Source organism: Teleopsis dalmanni, chromosome 1, assembly GCF_002237135.1.
Source record: "Teleopsis dalmanni isolate 2A chromosome 1, ASM223713v2, whole genome shotgun sequence".
Classification (NCBI taxonomy): Eukaryota; Metazoa; Arthropoda; class Insecta; order Diptera; family Diopsidae; genus Teleopsis; species Teleopsis dalmanni.
In genome coordinates, this window is record NC_051846.1 from 94115687 (window position 1) to 94129416 (window position 13730).

Sequence of the window (13730 nt, forward strand, 5' to 3'; positions counted from 1 at the left end):
GGAGTTCAATTTGTGTGTGAACTGCCTCAGGATTGGTCATCGAGCTGATGAGTGTAAATCCAGGCACTGCACTAAGTGTTCTAAAAAACATAACACTTTGATGCATAATCCAAAGGGGAATCAATACACAAAAGGTACTGTTCTTCAAGGAAATAACTCGACGCCTCAACAAACAGGTCAAGCTTCAGTTTCAAACCAATCATCAAATAAAATAACTCTTTTAACAAACAATACCAAACAGGAATCTAATTATGTCTTATTAGGGACGGCCAGAATAAGATTGCTGGCATCAAATGGAAGACAAATTGAATGCAGAGCAGTATTGGACTCTGGCTCTCAAATCAATCTCATAACAAACCGCCTGTCAAAAAAATTGGGCTGCAAGCCTAGGCCAACGCTTATGAGTATGGAAGGCGTAGGCGCAAATGAATCAAAAATACGTCATCAAACAATAATCCGAGTACAATCAACGTTGAACGAATTTGTAGCAGAGATGGATGCACATATCATACCAAAAATCGTTTCAGATCAGCCAATGCACTATTTAAATATCGAATCCTGGGATATTCCAAAGGAATTAACTCTCGCTGATCCAGATTTTAACAAACCTGGCCGAATAGATTGCCTGTTAGGAGCAGAGATCTTTTTCAAGTTACTTAGTGAAGGTCAAATAAAACTAGCAGGTAGTCTTCCAACACTTCAGAATTCTATTTTTGGATGGGTTGTAGCTGGCAATGTTGAAACTTTAAATTCAAGCACGGCAACTTGTGGCATGTGCACTACTAAGGAACTAGAAGAATCTATATTGAAATTCTGGGAATCAGAAGAAATTCCAGATTCAACTTCGGAACTCACAGAAGACGAATTGCGTTGTGAGTCACATTTTTTGCAACACACTTTTCGAGGAAGTGATGGCAGATTTGTTGTGAAACTCCCACCAAAGAATCATCCATCAGTGTTACCAGATACAAAAGGAATCGCTTACGAGAGGTTCAAGACAATCGAGCGCCGTTTCATTCAAAATCCTGATCTAAAGAATCAATATGTTTCATTTATGAGGGAATATGACGCATTGGGACACATGACAAAATTCAGCGGTAGCGAAATAGTATCTCCCCAATATTTCATCCCTCACCACTGTGTGCTACGTCCAGACAGCTCAACATCAAAACTGCGAGTTGTATTTGACGCATCAGTACACAAATTATCAGGGCCATCACTAAATGACATAATGTTTAATGGTCCAAAAGTTCAAGACGAACTGTTTTCGATTTTGCTCAGATTTAGAATGCACAAATATGTTTTAAAAACTGATGTGGAAAAAATGTACCGTCAAATATGGGTTAACAAAGATGATCGAAATCTGCAACTCATAATGTGGCGAGAAAATCCCACAGAACCACTTAATTATTATCAGTTGAACACAGTTACTTATGGCACAAGAGCAGCAATTTTGTCTAACAAAATTGGCGGATGAATATCAAGGAAATTATTTGTATGGCGCCACATCTTTAAAAAGGGATTTTTATGTTGACGACGGTCTAATAGGAGCTGATACCATCAACGAAGCGTTACTAATTCAACAACAATTAATAACAATTCTAGACAAGGCTGGAATCAAACTAAAACAATGGTGTGCAAACAACCCAAAACTTTTACATGGAATCGCTCCAGAAGATCAAGAAGTAAATCTCAATTTTGATTCCAAGGAAACCCAATTCACAAAGACGCTGGGTCTTTTATGGTTACCAAAGTCAGATTCATTTCGTATCAAGGTTAACATTCGAGACCATAGTCACACAACAAAACGATCTATGAGCTCCGATTTGGCACACATATATGACCCTTTGGGTCTTATTGGTCCAATCTTGGTCACCGGTAAAATCTTGTTGCAAGGAGCATGGCAGCTAAAACTAGATTGGGATGATGATCTTCCGTCAGAAATACGTAAACAATGGACATCGTATAGAGAAGATCTGGCCTTGTTGGACAATGCAACAGTTGTGAGGCACGTATTCAGCAGTCAAGGCTACAGCCATGTTGAGCTGCACGGTTTTTGTGACGCCTCAGAAAAGGCTTATGGTGCAGCAGTATACATTAGAACAGTACAAAAGGATAAAACGATAAAACTTAATCTACTATGCTCCAGATCTCGTGTAGCACCCATAAAATCTCAAACAATTCCACGACTAGAATTGTGTGCAGCGTTGCTAGCAGCAGAACTCATGGCAAGAGTTAAACTTGATTTAAGCTATCAAGACAAAGCAACTTACTTTTGGACAGATTCACAAATTGTGCTTTCCTGGATAAACAATCATCCAGGCAAATTACCCGTTTACGTTGCCTACCGAATTGTAAAAATCCTTCGGTTAACAATTCCAGAACAATGGCGTCACGTCCCGTCAAAACAAAATCCGGCAGATATCCTGTCAAGAGGGCTTAAATCGCGGGAATTTTCATCTTGCTGCATGTGGTTATATGGTCCACTATTTTTATATCAGCCAAAGCCGCTGTGGCCAGCTCCCTTCAAAAGGGAATTAATTGTTGAAGATAACACGGTGGTGCTTGCTTTATCAACACAACAACCTACTAATGAGCATGCATGGGTCTATTCGATTCATTCAAGAAATTTATTTACACATGTCCAAAAAGTTGTTGGATATGTACTTCGTTTCACAAAAAACGCACGGAAACCAAAAGAATCAAGACCAGAGACCATGCAGCTTTCACCGATGGAGCTCGACGTAGCACTTAAGATAATAATACGTCAAATCCAGGCCTCCGATTTTTCTGATCTAAGGAAAATGCTAGTTAAGGACGAATTTGTGCCAAAAACTCATAACCTCAGTTCTCTAACTCCGTTCGTAGATGAAGAAGGGGTAATACGTGTTGGTGGACGGCTAAGCTCTTCAAAACTGCAATTTGATGCCATTCATCAAATGATTTTACCTGGACACCGTGTGCAACCAGCTCGACCATTTCTCAGCACTGGAGTTGATTATTGTGGCCCAATATGGGTTCATTACAAAACAAGAGGCAAGCGTCCACAAAAGGCGTATATCGCTGTCTTTTGCTGTTTTGCAACCAAGGCCGTACACTTAGAACTTGTGACTGATCTGACCACAGATGCATTCATTGGAGCATTAAAACGCTTCATAGCAAGACGAGGACGCTGTAAAACGTTATACTGCGACAATGCGACCAACTTCGTTGGAGCGAAAAACAAGTTGCAGGAACTTACTGACGTCATCTACGCTGATCGAGCGAGAGAATCAATTGCAGGAATGTGCAGTACGAAAGGCATAGAATTTCACTTCATTCCACCAAGGTCACCACACTTCGGCGGGTTATGGGAGGCAGCAGTAAAATCTGCCAAATATTTGCTGGTCAAAAATGTTTCAACAGCATCACTTACATATGAAGAGCTTGAAACTGTCGTTATTGAAGTTGAAGCAGTGTTGAACTCGCGACCCCTTATTCCTAGCTCATCAGATGCAAACGATTTGAACGCAATCACTCCAGGTCATTTTTTAATAGGTGAAGAAATCACTTCAAGCGTTGATGTGCATGCACGTGACTCTAAAGAAAAATTACTTAAACGCTGGCAACTGGTATCAGAGCTAAAACACAGTTTTTGGCAGCGCTGGACTAAGGAGTATCTAAGCGAATTGCAACAGCGCCACAAGTGGAAGGGTCCCATCACCAACATACAGACCAATACGATGGTAATCCTTAAAGAAGACAATGTCCCAGTTCTGCAATGGCCTTTAGGACGCATCATCAAAGTTTACAAAGGCGAAGATGGTTTAGTGAGAGTTTGTGACATTCAAACAAAAAAGGGAGTATTTAAAAGACCGGTGCATAGATTAGCTCCATTATTTCCTGAAGACGATAAATTAGAAGATCCAACCTTTGGAAAAATGACTGAAAAAAAATCACCTATCAAACACCTCCAATACCGATGCCACGACATCAGCAGATGACCGAGGATACAGCATGTTGACTTGCAGCTTCCAATAATTAGAATTGATGTTGTCAATTCAAGGCGGGCAGCATGTTCACACATTATTGTTATTGTAAAATATTATTATTATTATTATTGTAAAATATTATTATTATTACTATTGTTATTATTGTACAATATTTGTAAAATTTGAACATATATGCTGATGTTAGCAATATCCAAACTTTGACTTTCCTTTGCATTATTTAATTTGGTAAAATGCAGTGGCACTGAACTTGAATATTTGCATTATATTTTTTGTTAAGTGCAGTGGCACTGAACTTTGAATATGTAACATATATCAAGGCCAGTGCATTGGCATTAATTCTTGGTTGCTAGACACAACAAAGAATTTGGTTGCATAATATATGCTGAGCTTGCACTTTGGGCAAGAAGACGGTAAAGGAAAAGAATAAAATTTAGATATTGTTATTGTAATAATTTGTAATAATTTAGTATTTAAGGAAAAATTTAATTTAATAAAATTCAGATTGAAACCAATATTCGATCTCTCACTTTCATTTCCAGAGTTTCAGTTCAAGTGCTGAAAACTCAACTTTCAATTAAAGAGTTACAGTTTAAATGCTGTCAATTCATTTCCTTAGGTGTTAATTCATTAACATTTAATTTGGTGACCCCGACGTGATTATCAGGTGAATCGCTTGATAATTCAACACGAATTTGACCTAAAGGTGTCCTACGATCACATCAACAGAGGCTTTGGTGTCAGCATCAAAAGAGGATAAAGAACACGAATTTGACATAAAGGTGTCCTACGATCACATCAATACAGGCTTTGGTGTCAGCATCAACAGAGGACAAATAAAACAACTTTAGTTTCACAAGGTGTGAAATTGGCTGTTAATCAACAAATCAACTAACTGGATAATGGGTTTCAGTTCGCTAGTGGATCGCCAAAAGGCATTGGGCGACAAAATCAAACAATTTATTGGTAATTGCAAAAAAGCTGGAAAACCTCGCAAAACTTCTCAATTCTATACAGACAAGATTCAAGAATTGCAAAGGTTGGGTGACGAATATCATGAAAATCATCAGGAAATCATGGCTTCAGTGGACAAGGTTGACGACCATGAATACTTGGTGAACAAAGAGTATCAGAGTATTCTTAAAATGATTGTCGATTACAACAAGGTTCTAGAAATTGAAGCAATAGACCTAGAAAAATCATCTTCAGCAAGCAATGGCACAACAATTGAGCAAAACAAACAGATAAATGATTGAAACATTCGGAAACTACTCCGAAATCAGAAGGCACTCATACGTGTAATTGAAAGAACGATAGAAGGAATCATGGTCAACAGGCAAGTTGAACAACCATCTACATACTATTCTATAAAGGCAGCCAGTCTTGAAGGATATATGGTCGATTTAACGGCAAATAATACAACGTTATGGGATACTACCGACGAAAGCATCATTGAGGACTACACACTGGAAATGTTTTATGAACTCGAGGAAAAGGCAGGAGCTGCCATGATCGAACTACAACAACATTTGCATAATAATCAGACAATTCGCAACTCAAGACAGACAGATTGCGAATTGCCTCTACCAAGAATATCACTACCAAAATTTGATGGAAACTGTATGCGGTGGGTGGAATTCAAGGACTTGTATATGGAATTGGTCCACAACACGGACATCAGTGACAGCAAAAAAAAAATGCATTATCTGACTACATCATTGGATAACGAGCCAAAGGGGCTAATTAGACATCTTCCAGTAGTAGGAGAAAATTACAATATAGCCTGGACTTTACTTACAAGCCGTTATGAAAATAAACGACTTCTGGTTACAACACTCCTAAATAAATTAATGGGACAATCCTCCATTAAAAGGGAGTCGGCACCAGCATTAAAATCTCTACACGATGTAAGCAAGGAATGCATACATGGTCTCAAGGCTCAAGGAGTTCCAGTCGAACATTGGGATGTTATCCTGGTACATCTATTGCTGCGCAAGCTGGATGCAGAAACTCTAACAGCTTTCGAACAAGGGCTAACAGACAACAAAAGTTTAATAACCATTGATGAATTGCTAAAATTTTTGGAACATAGATTTCAATCACTTGAGGCTAGGGGAAAAGGAGATTCATCATTCACTCGAACATGTGCTTCAGCTACAAAATTTGGTTTAAGTAAAACCTGTCCAATTTGCAACAAAGACGGTCACATGGTCTACGCTTGCAAAAAATTCGAGACGGCTAATCTATCACAACGATGGAATTGGGTTAAGGAGTTCAATTTGTGTGTGAACTGCCTCAGGATTAGTCATCGAGCTGATGAGTGTAATTCCAGGCACTGCACTAAGTGTTCTAAAAAACATAACACTTTGATGCATAATCCAAAGGGGAATCAATACACAAAAGGTACTGTTCTTCAAGGAAATAACTCAACGCCTCAACAAACAGGTCAAGCTTCAGTTTCAAACCAATCATCAAATAAAATAACCCTTTTAACAAACAATACCAATAAGGAATCTAATTATGTCCTATTAGGGACGGCCAGAATAAGATTGCTGGCATCAAACGGAAGACAAATTGAATGCAGAGCAGTATTGGACTCTGGCTCTCAAATCAATCTCATAACAAACCGCCTGTCAAAAAAATTGGGCTGCAAGCCTAGGCCAACGCTTATGAGTATGGAAGGCGTAGGCGCAAATGAATCAAAAATACGTCATCAAACAATAATCCGAGTACAATCAACGTTGAACGAATTTGTAGCAGAGATGGATGCACATATCATACCAAAAATCGTTTCAGATCAGCCAATGCACTATTTAAATATCGAATCCTGGGATATTCCAAAGGAATTAACTCTCGCTGATCCAGATTTTAACAAACCTGGCCGAATAGATTGCCTGTTAGGAGCAGAGATCTTTTTCAAGTTACTTAGTGAAGGTCAAATAAAACTAGCAGGTAGTCTTCCAACACTTCAGAATTCTATTTTTGGATGGGTTGTAGCTGGCAATGTTGAAACTTTAAATTCAAGCACGGCAACTTGTGGCATGTGCACTACTAAGGAACTAGAAGAATCTATATTGAAATTCTGGGAATCAGAAGAAATTCCAGATTCAACTTCGGAACTCACAGAAGACGAATTGCGTTGTGAGTCACATTTTTTGCAACACACTTTTCGAGGAAGTGATGGCAGATTTGTTGTGAAACTCCCACTAAAGAATCATCCATCAGTGTTACCAGATACAAAAGGAATCGCTTACGAGAGGTTCAAGACAATCGAGCGCCGTTTCATTCAAAATCCTGATCTAAAGAATCAATATGTTTCATTTATGAGGGAATATGAAGCATTGGGACACATGACAAAATTCAGCGGTAGCGAAATAGTATCTCCCCAATATTTCATCCCTCACCACTGTGTGCTACGTCCAGACAGCTCAACATCAAAACTGCGAGTTGTATTTGACGCATCAGTACACAAATTATCAGGGCCATCACTAAATGACATAATGTTTAATGGTCCAAAAGTTCAAGACGAACTGTTTTCGATTTTGCTCAGATTTAGAATGCACAAATATGTTTTAAAAACTGATGTGGAAAAAATGTACCGTCAAATATGGGTTAACAAAGATGATCGAAATCTGCAACTCATAATGTGGCGAGAAAATCCCACAGAACCACTTAATTATTATCAGTTGAACACAGTTACTTATGGCACAAGAGCAGCAATTTTGTCTAACAAAATTGGCGGATGAATATCAAGGAAATTATTTGTATGGCGCCACATCTTTAAAAAGGGATTTTTATGTTGACGACGGTCTAATAGGAGCTGATACCATCAACGAAGCGTTACTAATTCAACAACAATTAATAACAATTCTAGACAAGGCTGGAATCAAACTAAAACAATGGTGTGCAAACAACCCAAAACTTTTACATGGAATCGCTCCAGAAGATCAAGAAGTAAATCTCAATTTTGATTCCAAGGAAACCCAATTCACAAAGACGCTGGGTCTTTTATGGTTACCAAAGTCAGATTCATTTCGTATCAAGGTTAACATTCGAGACCATAGTCACACAACAAAACGATCTATGAGCTCCGATTTGGCACACATATATGACCCTTTGGGTCTTATTGGTCCAATCTTGGTCACCGGTAAAATCTTGTTGCAAGGAGCATGGCAGCTAAAACTCGATTGGGATGATGATCTTCCGTCAGAAATACGTAAACAATGGACATCGTATAGAGAAGATCTGGCCTTGTTGGACAATGCAACAGTTGTGAGGCACGTATTCAGCAGTCAAGGCTACAGCCATGTTGAGCTGCACGGTTTTTGTGACGCCTCAGAAAAGGCTTATGGTGCAGCAGTATACATTAGAACAGTACAAAAGGATAAAACGATAAAACTTAATCTACTATGCTCCAGATCTCGTGTAGCACCCATAAAATCTCAAACAATTCCACGACTAGAATTGTGTGCAGCGTTGCTAGCAGCAGAACTCATGGCAAGAGTTAAACTTGATTTAAGCTATCAAGACAAAGCAACTTACTTTTGGACAGATTCACAAATTGTGCTTTCCTGGATAAACAATCATCCAGGCAAATTACCCGTTTACGTTGCCTACCGAATTGTAAAAATCCTTCGGTTAACAATTCCAGAACAATGGCGTCACGTCCCGTCAAAACAAAATCCGGCAGATATCCTGTCAAGAGGGCTTAAATCGCGGGAATTTTCATCTTGCTGCATGTGGTTATATGGTCCACTATTTTTATATCAGCCAAAGCCGCTGTGGCCAGCTCCCTTCAAAAGGGAATTAATTGTTGAAGATAACACGGTGGTGCTTGCTTTATCAACACAACAACCTACTAATGAGCATGCATGGGTCTATTCGATTCATTCAAGAAATTTATTTACACATGTCCAAAAAGTTGTTGGATATGTACTTTGTTTCACAAAAAACGCACGGAAACCAAAAGAATCAAGACCAGAGACCATGCAGCTTTCACCGATGGAGCTCGACGTAGCACTTAAGATAATAATACGTCAAATCCAGGCCTCCGATTTTTCTGATCTAAGGAAAATGCTAGTTAAGGACGAATTTGTGCCAAAAACTCATAACCTCAGTTCTCTAACTCCGTTCGTAGATGAAGAAGGGGTAATACGTGTTGGTGGACGGCTAAGCTCTTCAAAACTGCAATTTGATGCCATTCATCAAATGATTTTACCTGGACACCGTGTGCAACCAGCTCGACCATTTCTCAGCACTGGAGTTGATTATTGTGGCCCAATATGGGTTCATTACAAAACAAGAGGCAAGCGTCCACAAAAGGCGTATATCGCTGTCTTTTGCTGTTTTGCAACCAAGGCCGTACACTTAGAACTTGTGACTGATCTGACCACAGATGCATTCATTGGAGCATTAAAACGCTTCATAGCAAGACGAGGACGCTGTAAAACGTTATACTGCGACAATGCGACCAACTTCGTTGGAGCGAAAAACAAGTTGCAGGAACTTACTGACGTCATCTACGCTGATCGAGCGAAGGAATCAATTGCAGGAATGTGCAGTACGAAAGGCATAGAATTTCACTTCATTCCACCAAGGTCACCACACTTCGGCGGGTTATGGGAGGCAGCAGTAAAATCTGCCAAATATTTGCTGGTCAAAAATGTTTCAACAGCATCACTTACATATGAAGAGCTTGAAACTGTCGTTATTGAAGTTGAAGCAGTGTTGAACTCGCGACCCCTTATTCCTAGCTCATCAGATGCAAACGATTTGAACGCAATAACTCCAGGTCATTTTTTAATAGGTGAAGAAATCACTTCAAGCGTTGATGTGCATGCACGTGACTCTAAAGAAAAATTACTTAAACGCTGGCAACTGGTATCAGAGCTAAAACACAGTTTTTGGCAGCGCTGGACTAAGGAGTATCTAAGCGAATTGCAACAGCGCCACAAGTGGAAGGGTCCCATCACCAACATACAGACCAATACGATGGTAATCCTTAAAGAAGACAATGTCCCAGTTCTGCAATGGCCTTTGGGACGCATCATCAAAGTTTACAAAGGCGAAGATGGGTTAGTGAGAGTTTGTGACATTCAAACAAAAAAGGGAGTATTTAAAAGACCGGTGCATAGATTAGCTCCATTATTTCCTGAAGACGATAAATTAGAAGATCCAACCTTTGGAAAAATGACTGAAAAAAAATCACCTATCAAACACCTCCAATACCGATGCCACGACATCAGCAGATGACCGAGGATACAGCATGTTGACTTGCAGCTTCCAATAATTAGAATTGATGTTGTCAATTCAAGGCGGGCAGCATGTTCACACATTATTGTTATTGTAAAATATTATTATTATTATTATTGTAAAATATTATTATTATTACTATTGTTATTATTGTACAATATTTGTAAAATTTGAACATATATGCTGATGTTAGCAATATCCAAACTTTGACTTTCCTTTGCATTATTTAATTTGGTAAAATGCAGTGGCACTGAACTTGAATATTTGCATTATATTTTTTGTTAAGTGCAGTGGCACTGAACTTTGAATATGTAACATATATCAAGGCCAGTGCATTGGCATTAATTCTTGGTTGCTAGACACAACAAAGAATTTGGTTGCATAACATATGCTGAGCTTGCACTTTGGGCAAGAAGACGGTAAAGGAAAAGAATAAAATTTAGATATTGTTATTGTAATAATTTGTAATAATTTAGTATTTAAGGAAAAATTTAATTTAATAAAATTCAGATTGAAACCAATATTCGATCTCTCACTTTCATTTCCAGAGTTTCAGTTCAAGTGCTGAAAATTCAACTTTCAATTAAAGAGTTACAGTTTAAGTGCTGTCAATTCATTTCCTTAGGTGTTAATTCATTAACAGTATATATTATGAATTGATTTTTTATGTGCACTTTCCCTTTCATTGATATAAGTATGTGCACTTATATCAATGAAATTTAATTAATAAATTTAAAAATTATAACAATTTATTTATAATTATTGTAAATTTCATATTAATTTTTTTAATTTTAGCATTTTCTAAAAAAAATATGTTCTTTTAATATTCATTTTTTGAAGAAAGATATATTCCAACTTTGCTGTTAATTCAAGAATGAGGATATCAACCAGAACGTTTGCATGCTCGAATTTATTTATTATTTTATACTTTGCTCGTATAGCATTAACAATAGCGAGTTCAGAAATAATAAATTTAGAAAGACAAAATGCAAATATTCATAAAATAATTACAAAAATAATAAAAAAAAAACTTTCATAGCAAGAAGTAACAAAACTTCAGAAAAATATGCGAACATAAAAAGTCAAGTACGGCTTTGGATCAGTTGGTTAAGATGCGCTGATTCAGAGCTTCACATATGGCAGGACCCGAATTCCTAGTACTTGCAATTTCAAAAAAAATTATTTACGAATAAATAAATACAAGAATTATTTCCAAGACCACTGATGATGAGTATTTGGCAATAATCGAAACAGCTATATGGTCAGCCAAAAATACAATTAATTAAAATAACATAAAAAATAAAATTTTTGTTGTTGTAGTTCACTACTGTTTAAAAAACCTCTATAAAAACAATTACAAATTAAAAACAAATGAAGCTCATGGTCGTGGTATATAAAAAAAACAAAGCGACAAAATTAATGTAGCAAATCAGACGCTTAGAAACACATGTAATTGGCATTAAATGAATGAAAAATTAAATTAAAATAAAAATGGAAATGGAAAAGAATGAATTTTTGAAATTAACGGCTGAGAAGCCGAATGAATCCCTTCGGCGTTACTTGTACAATTTAATAGAAATGGAAAGTCCAATTAATCTAGATAAATAAATCTATTTTATACTAAACAGTGTATATTTAAGATTAAAGGTCAAAATGAAAGCCTACAAATCTATGAAAAATTCATCAATGAATTATGGTAATAACAAACATGCACAGAACTCTCACGATAAGAGTATTGATAAAAAAATTCAGAAGATAAATACACAAGATAAAAATAAAAATCATTTGAATGGCAACAGCAACAGAATAATGAATAAAGAGCGTAAAACAATCGAAAACCCTGAACAAAATGCTAATTTAAAACAGTCACACAATATGAATGTTGACGATATGGAAGATTTTAAATGTATATTTGCAATTGCTTCAGAATTGTTTGACAATAATTGTGAGTACGATTTAACCGGCATAGAGAATGAATATAACAAGCAGATAGTAAAAATTATTAAAAGTTATAAACCTGAAAAATCAACTAAAATCCCTATTGAAATGAAATTAATACTAAAGGATGAAGTAGAAGTTTTCCTAAGGCCAAGACGTATATCAATTGCAGATCAAAAATTAGTAGAACAACAAACTTAAAGCTGGTTGGAGCAAAAAATCATTTAAATTTTATGAACACGAACTTTTAGCTTTCCAGCAGTTGAAGAATACTTAAATAACTGCTCCTGTTTTAAAACTGTTTGATCCAAGTGCTTTTACAGAAATTAATACCGACGCTCCAATGTACGGTTACGATACTGTTCTTTTACAAAGAGACCAGAATGACAATCGAATTCACCCTGTTCAGTTTTTGAATCTCAAAACACAAGCTCAACAAAAATTCCATTCGTATGAATTAGAAGTCCTAGCCATTATAAAAGCATTCAAGAAGTGGAGAACTTACGATTTGGGCATTAAATTTAAACAGTTGTGACGGAATGCATTTACTATGACGATGAAGAAGCACGACATGCCGCTAAGAGTATAGAGATGGGTCAGTTTTTTTAGGAACTGAATATGAATTAGAGCACAGATCCGGAACTAAAATGAGACATGTCTCTCAGCAGAGCAGCATGCATGATGATGGAAGGCGCTTTAAAATATCAAATTGTAAAGTGCTGCTAGAAGATAAACATTTTAGAGCAATTATGAAAGTTCTTGAAACATGATATTTTGTTTAAAGATCAGTCAAAAAAATGAAAGGTGACACCAATAATAACAAATTATTATACATAAATGAATTTTTTTTTTTTGTGAAGTAAAGAATTCAACTTACTTTAATACTTAATATTTAAGTAGATTAGAAGTGTACGTTTTAGACGTTTTTTGTACCCTAGCTCCAATGCAGGGAGTCTTTCTCATTTCTAAATTTGTGTGATGCAGCAGTTTAGATAAGTGGTTAACACTGCTTTTTTTGAATTGTTTTACGTATAGTACGGATATTCAGGTCTATCGTTCGCAGAATTTTTGATTGCCGCCTTTCGATAGTATTAATATTAGTCTTGCAGGTGATTCCCCATATTTCAATATCTACATTTCCAAATCGGAACAATAACAGTTTTGTAAATTAGTGGTTTGTTATCTATTGACAGTCTGGAATTTTTACCAAGGAGCCAATGTAGATCTGCAAATCTTTGATGAACTTCGAACTTTAAATTTATTAGGAGAAGTTTTATTTACCCATTAAGTACCAAATAAGTTCAAACTTGGAATTTTATGATGAAATTTTCAGAAAGGTCTTATTTTAAGTTAAAAATATTGCCTGCAAAATTAAATTTTTTTTAAAAAAGTAGTTTTCCTGAAAAATGCCGTGTGGTCAACCACACACTGGGACCCATAGTAGATTTTTCTCTCTTCCACAGTCTAAACATTTTTATGTGTGTTTTGTTTACAAATATGGTATTAAGTTGCTTTTATGGTGAAGTAAGTATCATTGTAAGTTGTATAAAG

General features: G+C 36.6%; 2 protein-coding genes across 2 annotated transcripts; both read left to right on the plus strand.

Annotated features, from left to right (window-relative positions):
• The first annotated feature begins 406 nt into the window (after window positions 1-406).
• LOC119688642 lies at window positions 407-1477 on the plus strand. Its single transcript, XM_038103315.1, has one exon. The coding sequence runs from the start codon at window positions 407-409 to the stop codon at window positions 1475-1477; it is 1071 nt and encodes a 356-aa protein (XP_037959243.1).
• A 3837-nt stretch (window positions 1478-5314) lies between these two features.
• On the plus strand, window positions 5315-12380 carry LOC119688650. Its single transcript, XM_038103323.1, has 4 exons — window positions 5315-7713; window positions 7778-10063; window positions 11882-12233; window positions 12306-12380. The coding sequence occupies exons 1-4, from the start codon at window positions 5315-5317 to the stop codon at window positions 12378-12380; spliced, it is 5112 nt and encodes a 1703-aa protein (XP_037959251.1).
• Window positions 12381-13730: the final 1350 nt, after the last annotated feature.